General features: G+C 44.5%; 1 protein-coding gene across 11 annotated transcripts in view; it reads left to right on the top strand.

The window, feature by feature from the left end:
- Positions 1 to 495: 495 nt before the first annotated feature.
- Positions 496 to 17,740, top strand: part of MITF (melanocyte inducing transcription factor) — a 218,481-nt gene continuing 201,236 nt past the window's right edge. For 7 of the 11 annotated variants that reach the window (XM_025456551.2, XM_025456549.2, XM_035702634.2 and 4 more), the window contains exon 1: positions 497 to 790. In XM_025456551.2, the coding sequence (XP_025312336.1) occupies positions 687 to 790 (104 nt within the window). In that variant the 5' untranslated portion in view covers positions 497 to 686. Of the gene's footprint in view, positions 791 to 17,740 lie in introns of all 11 variants that reach the window. The other 4 variants (XM_035702633.2, XM_035702631.2, XM_049098441.1 and 1 more) reach the window with 2 other exon arrangements.

The following is a 17,740-nucleotide window of genomic DNA, read 5'->3' as shown; positions in this document are numbered from 1 at the left end:
AGGACAAGCTGGTATGTCGCAGCAGCGCTGGGGAGCATACAGGCTGAGAGTAAGCCCTTTTATTTTTAAGGCAGGCTTGAAGGCTAAAACTTTCGAGTGCCCAAACGCTTCACAATGAAATAAAAAAATAATTAAAAAAATTTTTTTTTTAAAAAAATTTTATTTTATTAAGGACCTGGCGTGCCCTCGAAAATGTCCGAGCGGGGAGTAGAGGTGACGGTAGGAGAGCAAGGCTGAGTCCGTTCTTATTAATATTAAATAGCCAAGTCTGTACCCTTGAAGCAAGTGGGGAGAGAAGAGGGGAGAGGAGCTGCTGACATTGACAATGATTCCAAACAGGAGTTGCAATAGCGGTGTCCACCACGTTGCCTCTGCCCCCGCCTGGCCTTCTGGGAGTTGTAGTTTTCGCGGGAGCGGCTCCCCCGGCGAGCCGGGCACGCCCCGTCCGGGCCGAACTACAGATCCCAGGCAGCGCCCCGCCGCCCGCCCCTCCCGCCCGGGTGCGAGTGTAAACTCGCCGCGCCGGGGCGGGCGGCCGCGCGCGGGCGAGCGGGCTGAGCTGGGCGCTGCGCGGGGGCGCACGGCTCGGGCGGGGGGGGGAACCCAGGCCCCGCCACCTTCCCTCCGCCCCCCGCCCCGGGCTCTGTTCTCACTTTGCAGCCGTGGAAGGACTGGGAGCGGGAGCCATGCAGTCGGAATCGGGGATCGTGCCGGATTTCGAAGTCGGGGAGGAGTTTCACGAAGAGCCCAAAACCTATTACGAACTCAAAAGTCAACCTCTGAAGAGCAGGTGAGTGGTGATGACAGCCGGAGGGAGGCGCGGCGGGCGGCTGGGGGGCCCCACGCCCCGCAGCCTGGGGCGAGGACAGCCGGTCGCCCGGGCTCCGGGACAAGGACCCCGTGTCCTTGCCCGGGGGCAGAGGGCGACGTGCCCCCCGCAGGTGGGGGCCGCTCCCGCGCGGCCGGTGCGCCTCTGGGGAGCTCCGCCCAAGTGCACTTCGGGGCGCCGCGGGCAGGTGAGCGGGCGGTCCCTCGGCTGGGGAGGCTGGGGAGGCTGGGGAGGCTGGGGATGCCGGCCGCCGAGACCAGGTGGGGGCTGGGGAGCGCCCCGGCCCGCAGGTGCGGGAGGAGCAGCAGCAGCAGCAGCAGCAGCAGCAGCGCGCGGGACCCCAGCGCCCGCCCGGTGGGAAGGAGGTAAAGGGAGTTTCTGCTGCACCCCTCTTCTGCAGATCCTAGCGGGTTGAGGACTCGGAGAGGCAGTGCTTGGGGTGGATTGAGGCGCGACGCCGAGGGAAGCAATTAGTTGGTCTGGTGCCGGCTCCTCTGGGAAAGCCCGCCCCCCGCCGCCTCCAGGTGCTGTTTCCGCGAGCCCCGCCTCTCACCTCGCAGGCGGCGGCCCCGGGCGCGCGGTCCCGTCGGGGGCCGCAGGTGGGCGTGTCTCCTCGTCCAGGTGAAACTCCCCCCTCCCCCCCCTCCCCGCGCGCCGGCATCCCTCCACCCCCGCGGCTCTAGAGCTCCATTCAAATCCAGGCCTTTCCTGGAGGAGAGGACAGCCTTGGAACCGGAGGGTGTGGCGACACACCTGCTTGGCGGGTCCCCGGCTTGGCGGCCGCACGTGTTTAATATGCTGGGGACTTCAAAAACTTTTTGGAGAGAAGTGAAGACGCCCGCTGGTTTGGCGCCCCATCACCTGGAGTGCCCACTTCCTGTGCGACCTCCATGCCCACTCGTCTATCGGAATGGGTTGGGTATCTTCCTTTCTCTGTCCTGTGGCCCCCTCCGGGCGTGTCCAGCGTTTACCAAGAGGGAGACGGACCCTCGAGGTTGGGATGCTAGAGAAGGGTTTTCTGTCCATCCGCTCTGAGTTGTGGAAGACCATTGCAAGTCTGAGTGGAGGGTTCAGCGGCGCTTCTGCAGCCGTCTGCGACCTTCCTGCCTGCTCCTGGCAGTGGGCAGCGTCTGGGTGAATGGGCCTGGCTGGCTGGCAGAGGGCGAGAGGGTCCAGCAATCAGGGGGTGGGGGTGGGGGTGGGGAAGAGAAGGGCAACTGAAGCAGGAGCAAAGTATAGCACAGTCTTTGCTTCTGGGGTGCACGGGGCTCCTGTTTGCTCTAGTGGCAAGCAGAACCAGGTTTGTTTCCTTTAGGGCTGTGTCAAGACTCTGAATCCAAGTCAGGAAAGAAAATCTGGGAACGGCGTACCACTGACTGGGCTGCTGAAGCAGTGTCTTTGCAGATGCTTGAAGGGGATTGGAAGGAAACGCAGTTAGATGCCTAAAACCAGCCTTTAGTTGATGGTTTCTCTTCATAATGGCTGTTTTGTGTGTGAGCAGAGATTGTGTGTGTTGGGGGTGGGGGGTTTTGAGTAATATTGTGTAAAGGGTATTGTTGGTTATGCTCATTGGGGCTTTATGTGCATTCGGCTGAAGGGACCAGTGTTTTACCGAGCAGTCTCTGCTTTTGCTTCTATAAGCAAATGCTTACATGGCCAGAATGAGGGAGTGAGTGTTTGAGTGAGTGAGTGAGTGTGTGTGTGTGTGTGTGGTGTGTAGTCCCGAAAGAAATGAATTAACCGGACTGTTTGGAACATTTTTGATGGGAGCTGATACATAACATTAAATGAGTTTGAGAGAGTGAGGAAAATACCATCTGGAAAAACCCAAATGAGTGCCATGAAACTCATGTTGAAGGATTTGGGCCTGTTCTTTTTCAGAGTCGGCAAAAAATTACTTGCAAGGGTGAACGTCCTCGGTAGCTAGCTAGCATGTGTAAGGAAAAATGTGGGTACGTGGGAAGCAATGGCTTCACACGTTGAAGCTAGAAACAGGTGCGGGACAGAACCGGTATGGAGAGGAATGCTAAATTAAAAAAGTTGTTGTAAAACTTGTCTGTGGAGCAGACACATGCTCTTTGAAATAAACCAGTTAAATAAAATCTGTGAATAAATATATGGGGTTGGCAAAATTTCCCCATACTGTTTTCCACAGTTGTCTAACTTATTGTCATCGGCATCTGTTGTGTGACTTTAAAAGGGCTACATGTTGTTGGGGGCCTCCTCATGGCTTTTTGTCTGAAGTCTTTGCCAGGGCACCTCCCTTCTTGTAAGTTTTGGTTGGAAAAAAGCAGAAACGGAAAGGTTAAGACTGCTGTAGCCATTTCGTCTATCGGTTGTATTTTCTGGATTGTCTCTTGGAGTTGAAAATGTGTTCAGAGTCGGCCCACCTCTCAGCGACTCCTCTGTTCCCACTTTGGTCCAAGTCCTCACCAGCCTGTGCCAGGGTTATTGCAGTAGTCTCTTAACTGCTCTCTTGCCTTCTACTCTTACCCCTTCTGGTGGATTTTCTATGCGACTGCCACAGTGTTTCTGATAAAATCGCTTCTCAAGGGGGGCAGATTTTGCCCCCCAGGGGTCTTTTGACCATGCCGGGGGATATTTTTGGTTGCCCAAGTGGAAGGGGGTTGGTGCTGGTTGTTAGTCAATGGAGGCTGGAGATGCTGCTTGCACAGGATAGCTCCCTCAACAGAGAGTTATCTGGCCCTAAATTGTCACTGCGGATGCCGAGAAATGGTGGGTTGAAATGTGCCATATCGTGTCATTTTATGCTTAAAATTCTCCAATGGCTCCTAGTTTCAGTAGCACTCGAGATCCTTTAACTGGCAAAAGGCAGCCTGTGTATGTGATGGTCAAGCTCCCTGTCGGCTCTGAGTTCATTTGCTGTCGCCGGGCTCGTTTCCTCGCTGTTTCCAGAACACTCCAGACCCCCTGCCATAGGGCCTTTGTATGTTGTACTTTCTGGTGCCTCTGGCTGGACCGTCCTTTGCCCAGAGAGCCACAGTGCTCATGACCTCACCAACTTCGGGTCTCCTTTTTAGTATTCCCACCAGGCCTACCTAGACTCCCTGTGTACACTTGCTGAACCTCCAAACTCTCATTCTCCTCGCCCTGCTCTGTTGTTTCCATAATATTTATATTATAACTGACTGTCATTTCTAATATGTTACGTTTATGTTTCTCCACACCGAGACTGCCAGCTTCAAGGGAGCAGGGATTTCTTTCTGTCTGTTCCTTGTTTACTGTTGTGTTCCTAGAATCTAGAGCCGAGTTTCTCAACCTCAGTGCAATGACATTTCGTGCTGGATAATTCTTTGTTGTGGGGACAGTCCTGGGTATTGCACCATGTTGAGCAGCATCCCTGGCCTCTGCCTGCTAGAGGTCAGGACCACCCTACCCCCAGTTGTGACCACCAGAAATGTCTCCAGACACTGCCAGATGTCCATGAGGGGCACAGTTAGCCCTATTTCAGGACAGTTGGCCTAGACCATGCCTGGCACAGGAATGATTTGTTGTTTGAACAGGTGTTGTTTTCTCCCTTAGGACTCTACTTAGGATGGGGTACTCGGTTCAGATTTTGCATTCAGCATTGTAGCCTCTTAAAATAGGCATCCAACCAGTCTCTCCAAAGGGAGGTTTATGTATTCTTCATTTGGGCTAAGCTCAGGTGTGCAGGTGTTTCATGGGGAAAGACAGTTTCTTTCATTCCTAACCCAGGGCCCCTGGCCTTGGGGAATATGAAGCTGCTGGGTTTAGATCATGTGAACCCCTTTTTGGTCATATTCACTGGCAAATCTGTGTTATAGGAAGACACATGCTGTGAGGAAAGGTTCTAATGAAGAATTGTTTGCAGTTTGGTTCCGCCAGCAAGGTTCTCTGAAGCCTTTGTGTGTTCTCTTGGGAATGAGCTCTGAGTGGTAGGTGGCAGGGGAAAGGTGCCAAATATCAAGGGTGAACCCAGAATTCACACGTTGGTACAGTCACATCAGGGAAACAGATGTGGAGCTGTTCAGTGCATTCCTAGCAGTGAAGGAACTCTCTAGGTCTTTGGGACCTGAAAACAATTTTAAAACATGGTAACACCTTTTGTCCAGTTTACTGGGTGTGAAATTCTGTGGCTTTGTACTTGCTCATGCCCTTTTCCTGGATAGACTTCAGAATTGACCTAATCTATTTCCAGTTTCTTCTCTTCTCAAAATCTTAGTTATGTTTTAGGTAACTGTTGTTGAACTTCCTACAAATTAGAAATGGGAATGAGAGTGAGTCTTAGGTTTTTATGGCAAGATAGGATACAGCGGTGGTTCCCAAATGCTGATTCATAGAGAGACGTGTGAGGTTTTCACAGGTTGTGGTGAAATGAGAAAGACAAAGACTGTTGTGTCACACGCACATGCACACTCACATGTTGCAGTATAAGGCCACTGCCACTTCTTGTATTTATTCTGAGATTTTCTCTCCAGTCTTCTTACTAAAAATACCCTTTCTGAACCTGCTTGTTCTCCACTTTGCATTTCCCTCTTACTGCAGGCTGGGACACAGACATGATGGTGGTAATCTTGCTTAACCATAAAGCCAAGGGCAATACTCTAGGGAACACTGAAAAGACAAGAGTAGAAGGAACATGGACATCTGAATGAATTTGTGGAACACGGCTAGCTATCCATCCAATCTATCAGCTCCAACTTCTACTTGAAAGAGAAATGAATTTCTCTGATTAAAAAAAAAATACACTTTTCTTTTCTGAAATGATAATCCAGTCTTGGCAGAACACAACTGTCAATCTCTTACTGGTTTCTGAGAGTTTTCTTGATTTTTCTATCTGTCCAATCTGCAGGAAACTGCCAGCATTATTCTGGCATCACTGTCACTAACTAGCTGGGTGACCTTGGGCAGGCTGGGTAATGCCTAACTTCACTTTACTCATCTGACTAATGGAAGCCTGCATCATAGGGGTATTAAAAACATTAGCTGTGACGTTGACTGTGGAACAGAATTAGCAGGGTGACAGGCACATAGTAAGGGTTCAGTAAAATGTTAGCAAATAGTGTTCTGGTTATTAGTTATTATTTCTTTATTACTTAGCAGTGAGTCCTGACATTCCAGAAGGTGTTTGCATTTGGTTGTCTTTGGTTTTCTTCCCTAAGGCCAGAGTTGTTGGTTGAACAACAACCAATCTCCTAATGAATACCAGCACCTAATGAGGTATTCAGATACATTTTTTTTCACATTTTATATTTTTGATCCAACACATAAAAGTTTATTTATGTTAGTTTAAAAAAAAGCAGCTGTGGCCTTAGTGAATACATAAAACCTTATATTCAGTATGTGTCTACTGAGCCCTGATATGTGCAAATTAACACCAATGAACATAACTAAGATTCATGGAGCACTTACTGTGTGCCAGCCCCTGTTCTAAGTATTTTTTTTTAAATATTTTATTTATTTATTCATGACACACACACACACACACACACACACACACACACAGAGGCAGAGACACAGGCAGAGGGAGAAGCAGGCTCCATGAAGGGAGCCCGATGTGGGACTCGATCCTGGGACTCCAGGATCAGGCCCTGGGCCAAAGACAGGCGCTAAACTGCTGAGCTATCCAGGGACTCCTCCGTTCTAAGTATTTTTATGTGTGTGCACTTAGTCTTTGGAAAACCTTCATGAGATGATAATAATAAATAAAAACAACCATGATATTAATTATAATATTTAAAACTGATAATTATTACACAGTGCTTACTACCTGCCGGGACTGTGTCTGTATATTTTACTTGTATTAATTCAATTAGTTTTCACTTCAACCTTGAGTGTATGTACTTTTATTATTCTTCTTTTACAGTGAAAGAAACTGAGACATAGCAAGTGGATGGGCCTGGATACAACCTGAGACTCCCTGGCTTTAGCTCTTGTCACTAGCCTGTACTGCTGTGTAAAAAGGCACTGTGCATAGCAGTGGAAATGCAGAGTAGCATCATTCTGTGTGTGCTCTAGAACTCCCAGTGGGTAAAGGAAAGAACTCATGGACCCAGCTAAACATACAAGACAGAGTGTGATCTGGGCAGGGAGGTGGGCATCAGCAATGGGCATTTCATAGATGAAGGGAAATTGGAGGCCAGTTTTGTGAATAGGTAGGGACATTTAAGTTTGGCTTTGAAGGTCAAGCAATACCCAAGCATATTTCTCTACAGCATTAAATAAAATGTTAGACATCTTGGAGGACACATCCTAAAATAGACTTCTGGGGGTTTTTGTTGTCTGCTAAGTGTTTAAGCAGACTCCCAGACCTTCCTCATGATCTGTGAGCACCTGGTGGTGGCAGAGACTGGGTGTACATGGACAGGTTCAGAGGGAGCCATGCTGAAGTGCTGTGCTCAGCAGCTTTGCCACTTAACCGCTACATGTGTGTTCAAGACACTTAGCTTCTAGAAGCTTCAGTTTCTTTATCGGTGAAATGGGGTCAATTGAACCATTCTCTTACTGTTGGTAGAAGTTTTATTTTATTTTATTTTATTTTATTTTATTTTATTTTATTTTATTTTATTTTATTTTATTTTTTAAAAGATTTTATTATTTATGATAGTCACAGAGAGAGAGAGAGAGAGAGAGAGAGAGAGGGGCAGAGACACAGGCAGAGGGAGAAGCAGGCTCCATGCACCGGGAGCCCGACATGGGATTCGATCCCGGGTCTCCAGGATCACGCCCTGGGCCAAAGGCAGGCGCCAAACCGCCGCGCCACCCAGGGATCCCCAAGAAGTTTTAAAATGGAAATAAAATCTACAAAATGCTTTGCAGAGTGCCTAGCACATGTTGGTAATATAATTCTTTCTTTTCTCTGTACCATGGTCATTTGTTCTTCATATATTCCTCAATAACTAAGACACTTATAGATTCGTGAATCTGAAGTAAAATAGACAAGATCGAGGTGCTTCACACTGGCAGATGTTCAAGTCTTATTATGCAAATTAGTTTTGTGGTATGATTAGATGGAAAATTTGATTAAAGTGGATTGTAAGTGTTGGTTCTGTATGTTATTAGAGATTTCCTTTTCCTGAGTACTGCTATTTATAGAATTTATTTAAGTGTACGTATGTGTGTGTGTTTTTAATTCCCTTTGAGTTCTGCACTGCAGTTTGCACAGGCTGATGTTTATATCTGCTCCAGTTGTGCAAGAAGTGGAAAATATCCTTTTTTTAGAACAGGTCACATGTGCTTACTGTCAGGAATAGGACCTCAGTGTAAAAAAATGTATCTTGGGACAAATCAAAGTTACTAAATTTCTCCTTCCAACTGCTTTGTTTCAGAACTGGCAGTATTAGGATAAATAATAGGGGAAAAAAAACACTAGGCTAATTTTTTTGGGGGGGCACTTTTCAAGGAGAGTAAGCAAGAGTTTTCATTTGTTCTGAGTGTGTTTGTATGTGTGTTTTAAGTATGAAATGTACTTTGCTGTTAGGTTTGTCTCATCAAAGTAAATTATAAAAATATGTTTGACTCCACTCCAAATATGCGTAATTTGGAGAAAATAATCAGGAAGATGGCTTGAAGATATTAAATGGAGTTACCACAAGCTTTTGGTATTATAAAGACAAGTTTGCAGTTTATAAGAAGGTTTTTGTGAGTCTAGCGAACATTGTGTACTCTAATGGCAAGGGATTTCACCCAGTTGTGAAGTCTGTAACTTTATGGAGCCAGATGTAGACAGAGGGCAAGAAGACCTGCAAGCAGGTCTGGATCTCTTGCAAACCCCTGTCCCTCCTGTTCTCTATTCCTGAGATCTCAGGGAGAGTACTAGGCTCCTCCTTTCTCTAGGCTGATTCTTAAACATGGCTACCTTATTTCTTCACCATGTCTTTCCCTCTTTTGGCCTTTCATGCATGCCACGAAGAATAAAGGGATACACCTTTGTGGTGCTCACGCGAGACATCTCCCCTGAGATTCAGAACCGTGAGGTTCTTGTCTTCCAGTGCCTAAATTTTCAGGGGCTTCGCAAGCAATGGGCACTGCCCCGAGTGTGTTGCAGATGATGACCTATTGGTTGTTTTCCATCTGAGTTAGAAGTTGAGCCGGGGGAAGAGTGGGGTAAAAGTGAGAGAAACCTACAGGGAAGGAAACGATATCTCAGAATCATGAAGACCCTAGTGTCCTCCCCAGGGTGCTTCTAAAACCTCCCTCAGTCACTTCAGGCAGAGGCAATATAACTTTGGGTCAGAAGGACCTGGGTTTATTGTTTTTCCTTCTCTCCCTTCTTACAGCAATTATTTATTAAGCACCTATGGTGTGTCAGGCTCTGTGCTGGCCAGAGGGAATCAAATGTAGAACCAGACAGGCAAGGTTCCTGCTACCATGGTGCTTCCCATTTTGGAGATGAGAACACAGTTAATAATGTACCAAATAAATGGAAAATAATAATTTTTGTTGCTCAATAGGGTATAATTGATACAGTGTGATTGGGAAAGAAGGGGCCTTTTTGATTGGGTCTGATATCAGGAATGACATCATGGAGGAGGTGATTTTGAAGCAAGACCTAATGTCTGAAAAAAGTCTGCAAATCTTGGTGCTACCACTCACTAGCTGTATGACTTTGGACAAGTTACCCAACCTCTTCAAATGTCAGTTCCCTAACCTCTTTGAATCTCAGTTCCTTCTTTTGTAAAATGGGGCAATAGCTACCTTGTAAGGCTGCTGTGAAGATAAAAGGTATTGTTTATAAAGCAGCTCACATTAGGCTTTACCTTACAGGTGCTCAGGAAGATACATAGGACTGGTTTAAGGTCATATGTGAATAGTGGAGAAAAATACAGACATTAGTCTTCCCTGTAACTGTTTATAACTTGGTTTTAAGTGTTTTCCTAATGTTGAGTGAGTCAGAGATTTATGCTTGTCTTTATAAGCCTAACCTCAGACTGAAAGTGGAGATGGGTCTTGTTATTTTTCTTGCCCTTTCTTTCCTCGAGGATCATCTTACCCAAGTTGTCCCCTTGTTCTTCTCACTGTTGTTGCATTGAGATCATTCATGTTTGACCGTGCTTTGCCTAGGGATGGTTTCTGGCTGGATTTTGAGTTAAGTTTTAATATAAAGGAGGAATCCAAGTGCCCTAGGATTAGAATGTAGAGCTTAAGGTTCATTTAACAAAATATGCATGTACACCACACGAAGCCCTTATGGAACTCCTGATTTGCAATCCTGTGTTTCAGCCTCTAGATCACGCTTCCTGTCCACACTGATGTGAAAATGTCAGTGTTGGTGCAAAAATGGAAATTCAAGAAGAAGCCTCTCCTCCCACACAGCACCTCAAGCTTTCATCAGTGTTGACATCTACAGGCAGTAGTGTGTTTTTAATTCAACAACTTAAAACAAAAATCTTCAAAGCGTTCGAATTCCAGTTGCTGTGTTCTTTGATTCAAGTACTCATGGAGTGGTGACTTTCAAAAGGGAAAAACCCCGGGTCATGTGAGAACGAATATTTTAAATCCAAATGCAGTGAGTTATAGATGTATGGAGTACACTGGTAGAGTCGTCCTGTCCTTCTATAAGACAATTGTGGGTTGTTGAGCAACTTCAGGAAGGCATCTGTGGCCTGCACCCTCTCCACCCCCCGCCCCTTCCCCAAAGTGGGATAACTTGCTGAATCATTCACACGCATTTGTCTGTTTTCCTATGTGATCAAAGGCAGAATGGGAAAAGTGGTTGCCTCTACTCTTGGGAATTTATAACTTATTTTTATAGAACACATTTTCCTTCTAGGAAGCTTAACTTCTGTGAGAAGATTTGAAGCAGGGTAGATTCATTTAGCTTGATGGCAGAGGTTGTATGTGAAATTACTAACTGGCAGATAGGAATGCTATATTTACTTTGGTACCTGTATTGTAAAATGTTAAATACTAACTAGTTTCAAGAAGTATGTTTTTTGGAACATATATTTTATTTCTATGACTGGAGATTTGAAACCTGGTGAAAGGAAAAGCATGTAGGAACCCTAAAGATCATTTTCCTAATTAACTTGGAACCTAGCACAATCCCAATAAAGCCTACTGGAGGACCTCACTGAGATATGGCCACACTGTTTGTCTTGCTTGCATCTGTCCCAAGCAGAGAGAGTACTCTAGAATTGAGTCTATGGACAGACACACAGATATCGTAACAGTCCCTTCTCCATGGAAAGGATTGAGTACATTTTTATTTTTTTGAGCATTTGAAGTTTTTAGCAAAAGGTACTATTTCAGGATTAGCTTTACTTTGGTGTATTACTGAGCCTGCATAACTGCACCATCTAAATTTAGAACCTTGGCACCTTGGCCAGTAGAACCCTTTGCAACTAATTTATAATGCTTTTGGCAGAGAATAACTATGAATAAACATTAAAATAGTATTGGCCAGTTAGGGTCATTTACTTTCAAGGGAGGATGATACCGACCGTGCAATCTTGAAAATCCTATTTATTTTTAAAGGAAAAGCTTGCAGTAACTTAGTGAAATGGTCCCTAAAAATATAAGCAACTAGCATGATTCCTGGTGACATTCCAAATAAACGTTTATTTGCTGCAAGGAAGTATGTTTGGTGGGTAACCTGTGAGAGATTGGCATGGCTCATGTATTGGAGAATTGGTCTGTACACTTTTTGGAACCATACCTTGCATCATCTCAGCAAGGTCATTTGTCCACTTGTCCTTAGGTAGATAAACACTAATAATGTTTTATCTAAGTAAATGCTGTATGTGTTCCTGCTAAACGATGGGATCTCAGAATGTAGTTTTAATGATACTGATTGCATATGGAAGCTTTAGGTCAGTTGATTCAGAAATGAACAAGAAGGTTTGATGGCACTTGCTTGGTCATAGCATCATGAAATCACTGAAAGGCATGATTTAGCAGCAGGGGGCTGAATGGCAAGGACAATTATCTGGGGTGTGTTTTTGGAGTCAGTGAGACTGACTAGAGTCAGTTCTGGTCTGATGTGTACCCCGTTTTCTCACTCTTGGCTTTGTATACATGACATCTTTCTAATCACTTCGCACCGACAGCCAACTTCCCTTTCTTTATGCGTTTTCCCTAGTGGACACTTTAGTTTACCTGCCCATAATCTCCTTTCCAAATTCTTGTAACAACCCCTTCCCAGATGTTCAGCCCATATGCTTCAGTTTTGTGGCTCCAGGAGTGGAGAATTTGACACAGATTTGACACAGGTCCTGCCACATTCCTTTTATCACAGAGATTGGTTTCGGAGAGGTTCATGTTGACTAGTGAAAATGAATCCCAGGATTTTAGGGTGTTAACAGAAAGAGATTTTCCTTTTCTTTCCATTGATCTTGAACTTGGGAAGATGTTGGGTTTAGGATAAAACCATACCTTGTAGGCAGAGAACAAGCAGGTTCTTAAATTAGGTTAATATTAGTTGCTGTATCAAAGTGGTGTGCAACAGTCCTATGTGTAAGTGGTTCCTGCGTGGTAGGTGGCTTTTCTCCATGTGGCAAATCAAGTACTCAGACTCATTCCATCTTCTGGTTCTCCCTTTGTGTAGGACCCTGAAGTCCTTCATGTCTGGTCGTAGAAAGGAAAAGAAGAGAAGGCATAACTAAGGTCCAAGTGACAGGCCTCACTTTTGTTCACATTCTGTTGGCAAGGACCAGGCTTGTGTCTGTATCTAGATGCAGGAGTGGGAGCTGGAAAATACAGACACCCACTGCGCAGTAACACCTCTGTGCTAGAATAGAAAAGAGCGTGCATTTTTGGTGGATGGCCAGCCGTCATTGCCATGATCCTAGTAGGAGAGTTTCACCTCTGGATCAAGTTGTGCCTTTCCTTGGTAGGCCTAGTTAGGCCTGTCCTTGGACCCTTCTGTTACTTAACCAATAAATTCCTCTTTTAAGTAAGCATAGTTAGTTTGGATTTTCTGCCACCTGCATGGAAACTGTCCAAGCTTATGTATTTTCTAAATCCCACCTTTCTGCAGTGCTTCCTCTTCCACCGTCATTGAACAATTACCACCTCATTTCCCTGCAACCCTAATACATCCACCACCACCACCACCTTAGTGCAGTGGTTTTCAAAATGTGGCCCTCAGGCTAGTTAGAAATGCAAGTTCTCAGATTCTACCACAGTTCAACTGAATCAGAAACTGGTGGTCAGTCCAGGAGTCTGTGTATTAATAAGTCCCCCAGAGTTGGTGATGCTCACTCATGTTTGAGAAAGAAGACTACCCCAATGCTTTCACCATAAATCCCGTGTCTCCATTTTGAGTTATGCTTACCCTGCTGTTTTGGGATGAAAAACTTCTTGGATTAGATAGCATACATTTAATAAAAAAAGGGGGTGCTGCTTGTTGTGGTCAGCCTAGAGATGGCCACTGGCAGTAACTATCCACTGATCAAAAGCCAAAAACCAAAAACTTCCCTTTTAGAAAGTTAGCTTTCAGATATACACTAGTGAAACCAGGTAGGATTCTTGGTTTTCTAAATATGATCTCTGGATGATTTGGAGTTAACCTAGCTTCACTGCCATAAGGAGTCCTGGCCCACATCTCAAAAGAGGGTTATAATCCAGACTCAATATGCAGTCACTTGACTGAATTAAGATTTGGTTGAGAAACAGGGTGATGATGATTTTGAGCATGCCCACATGACCAAATTGTTTTTCACAAAACTTCTGCTGAATAAAATTTGAAATACGGCTTTCAGCCTGTTTTCCTATCTTAATGAATTCCAGACAGTTTGCAGAGTGTAGGAGCTTCCAAAACAGAGGGACGGAATGGCTGGGACCCGCCAGCATGTGTCTTGTCATAGTAAGGGCATCTCGACTACAGTCATTCCCCTTGTTCTGGATCTCACTGGGCCATTTCACTTCTATGACGGAGAGGTATAGATGGTGACAGGAAAGGCCAAGGCCAAAGTTGTGTCAGACAAATAGAGCCTGTAGAAAATTATCAGACTTCTTTCTTTAGCAGGAAACTCAGCCTACCCCACATCTACTTAGACCCAAGCATTTTGCTTTTTGTTTTATTTTGTTTTGCTACATTTTGACCTTCTCCGGAGAAGAGGTCCTGGTGTCCTTGTCTCTTTTTGTAAACTGGTTAAAAGCACCAAGCAGTTGAAGTCTAAAGTTCTGGGTTTAATCTTCAAAATAAAACAGATTTTTAACTTAAATTTCAATTTGGCCACCTATTAGCTTTTTTTTTTTAATTTTAATTTTATTTAATTTATTTTTTAAAAGATTTTATTTATGTATTCATGAGAGACACACACACACACACACAGAGAAAGGCAGAGGCACAGGCAGAGGGAGAAGCAGGCTCCATGCAGGAAGCCTGATGTGGGACTCGATCCCGGGTCTCAGGATCAGGCCCTGGGCTGCAGGCGGCACTAAACCACTGAGCCACCTGAGCTGCCCAGGTTTTTTTTAAAGTCAATTTTTAAAAACTACTTTTCTTGTAGCTTGTGTTTCTATAGCGGCTAAATGGGGCTCATGGGCATTAATATGATCTAGGCTATAGGGTAATCGTGTGAATTAAAAGAAATAGATGGGTAAGGTACTCAGCCCAAAGCCCAACTCTTGCTGCTAGGGTCTGTCTGGTTCCCACATTCTGGTATCCTTTGTATCCATCCACAGCATGAATAGGGTTTTGACTTGAAATGACGTTTTAATCAGCAGGAAAAGAAGGGCCATAGAAGAGAAGGGGCGGGGAGGCCTAAATGATCCCTAGCTGGAGAATCCACATCAAGATCTTTGGGAGTTGATGCAGGTCAAGTAGTGGTGACCTATAGGAAGCCTAGCAGGGAGGTATTTTTTTTTTTATTTTTTTTAAATTTTATTTATTTATTTATTTATGATAGTCACAGAGAGAGAGAGAGAGAGGCAGAGACACAGGCAGAGGGAGAAGCAGGCTCCATGCACCGGGAGCCTGATGTGGGATTCGATCCCGGGTCTCCAGGATCGCGCCCTGGGCCAAAGGCAGGCGCCAAACCGCTGCGCCACCCAGGGATCCCTAGCAGGGAGGTTTTTAAAGATGGCACCTGCTATTTACAGGTAAGGCGTTCCTTTTGTTGCCAGAACAATCTTTGTCTTTATCAACATGATGCCTTTCATCATAATTATAGACTGTAGCCAGGTGGAAGAATAAATAATAAGAAGCACTGATAAAGATTTCACAGCATTGAGCAGTCTAGCAGCCAAGCTGCATTCCCATTTCCACATGGGGATCTGGCGTTCCTAACTGTGGGCTTTCAACTCTGCTTCTAGTGAGTGCCTGCCTTATTTTTTCACATTTAACTCCTCAGCCTCTTCATTCAAAGAAAGCCATTGTGCTCTGTATCCCTGCACCTCCAAACCTTTATATCTTTTACTCTTTTAGGATTTTTTTTCCCTCCTTGTAGCAATGTATAGCTATTTTGTAGACTAGAGCCCAAGTTTTAATTTTTTTTAGAAGAACTGTTTAATTTATGCTTGCTTTTTACCCTTTATTCTGAATTTTCTGAAAACATGATTGCTATAGTCCTTTGCGTTTGTATGGGCCATTTCTGTTAACCAAGTGGCTTTCCATCTACTGATTAAATTGATCCTGTGATAAACCTTGAATGCTTTATCCACATTGTTGTGATAGCTTACTTGTCTTATTTTTTTTCTACCTTTATTAAGGTATAATTGACAAATAAGAATTGTATATGTTTAAGGTATACAACTTGATGTTTTGGTGTACGTTTACCACATCAGGTAGCTTGCTTTTCTTTTTTCTTTTCTTTCTTTCTTTTTTTTTTTTGGCTTGCTTTCTTGAGCCTCAGAAAGTTTCTCCCCCAAACCAGTGGCTAAACTGGTCGCTAGGAAGCAGAAAGGAAGATTAGCCCAAATAGTAACTATCTGTCTCATGAGAAAAGGGTGCATGATATTGCACACATAAGTGGATGCCTTCATCCTTACAGCTTTGACGTGTTCTGTGGATGAGATTACCTGCCTCATCAGATCGCTGTGAAGATTCAGTGAGGTACGGAGAGGACTTTCTGTAGGAAGGGTACAGTAGACGCCGGCTTTCTGCTGATGCCTAGTCGCCCTGCCGTTCCTGCCCCTGTTCCTGCCGCACGACTCTTATGCCTTTGTTGGCCTGAGGTGCGCCCATGTGCTCCTCCTGGCGTCACTGCTGTTAGAATTTAGGGGCTTATGTAAGAATCAAAGAAAGTGGTTAATCTGTGCAAGTGGTTTTGACTCTACCATTGCTTTGTCACAATTAATTAATTAATTTGATTCTCCATAGCTTAAAACCCCCCAATTGAGTCAATTCTCAAAAGTTGAGGATATATTCAGCAAGTTTTCAGACCAGTACTAGTACTCTCTTTCCTCCCGGGAGTCTGGCAGGCCACTTTCCTCAACTATCAGCTGTTGTGTGCAGAGGAATGGAACTAATTTGATTAACAATTAATGGGAGACATGTTTTTAAGAATCCACTTACACATTCACACCAACACATACTGGATTCTTAAGGCAGCATTTTTCAGAGTATTTGCATCTTTTCTCTTTGATTGTCATGACTAATCAAAACTTCACTCTTGGTTTAACAATTCCTGTCCTGAATTTTATAAAGAAAAAGAGAAAATGACAGTTTTCCTCTTTCCATGTGATTGAAACACACACACACATACCACACACAGGGAAGCAAAAGACCATGGAGTTAGATGTTTTAGGGTGAGAGCCAGTGTACTCTGAAAAGTAATGAGCACAGGAGAGAATGAAGCCTGAGAAGGATGGTCAGATATGGACAATCAGATGCCCTTCTGAGTTCTGCATTTTGAGACAACAGGATGAATCAGCTATGTAGGATGGAGTTGAGAGTTAATACACCCACAAGTAGGGGAAGAACCAGCCATTGGAGATGGACAAGGCAGTTTTGGAAATTTTCACAGTAGATTTATTTCATGGGCATCTAAATAGGTGGATATTAAGAGAGTTGACATTTACCCTTATTTTTTCAGAGTCATGGTTTCGGAATGATTTGCAAAATCCTTGGGCCAATGTTCTTTGCCCTAGGAGGTAAAATGATATTCAGTAAATATTCATTAAGCCCACTGTGGAATCAGGAGATAATATAGAATATAAACCTTTGTCACTTGTCAAGTGGGTGGGCACCAAAGGATGGTATGGAACGCAGATCAGGCCATCGAGGGCCAGAGGAGCTCTTTCTGGGAGTGGAAGAGAGCCCGCTCAGTGGTCTCATCAACTACCCTGTGAAAGAAAGAAATTTTAAACTGATACTCACTGAAGACAGTCTTTAGCTGTCCCTTTATTTGAAGCTCTTATTTAAAGGATAATGTGTATTTTAAGAATTCAAGCATCTTCTGTCTATAAATAGGCTGATAGATGATACTTGGTTTATTGTCTCAGTTCTTACTTGAAAAAGGCCCATTGGGAGTGGGGAGTTTGTTCACTGAGCATCTCCCAGGATTGAGAGTGCCCAATAAATAATTGTTGAATAAAAATGACCAAAATGGATGAACTGTTTCTGGTGTGCAAGAAGGGATCAGTACCTTTTGGGAACTTTGTTAAGCTCTTTCAGGAAAGTATGTAAGAAATTATCTTGACTTTTTTTCTTATTAGCTGTGGGCCTTTACTTTTTTTTAAAAAAAATATTTATTTATTCATAAGAGACAAAGAGAGAGAGAGAGAGAGAGGCAGAGACATAGGCAGAGAGAGAAGCAGGCTCCATGCAGGGAGCCTGATGCGGGACTTGATCCCAGGACCCCAGGATCATGCCCTGGGCCAAAGGCAGGTGCTCAATTACTGAGCCACCCAGGCATCCCCCGTTATGTTTTTCTGAGGCTCAATTTTCTCACCTAAGATATGGGGGTAATAGTGTTCTTTCTTGGCATGGCTGTCAAGGTTATAGAAGGTAATGTGTAACACACCTAGTGTATGTAGACGTTC

Source organism: Canis lupus, chromosome 20 (assembly GCF_003254725.2).
Source record: "Canis lupus dingo isolate Sandy chromosome 20, ASM325472v2, whole genome shotgun sequence".
Taxonomy (NCBI): Eukaryota; Metazoa; Chordata; class Mammalia; order Carnivora; family Canidae; genus Canis; species Canis lupus.
The sequence above is the reverse complement of the archived record's forward strand: the minus strand, read 5'-3'. Positions and strand labels throughout refer to the sequence as shown.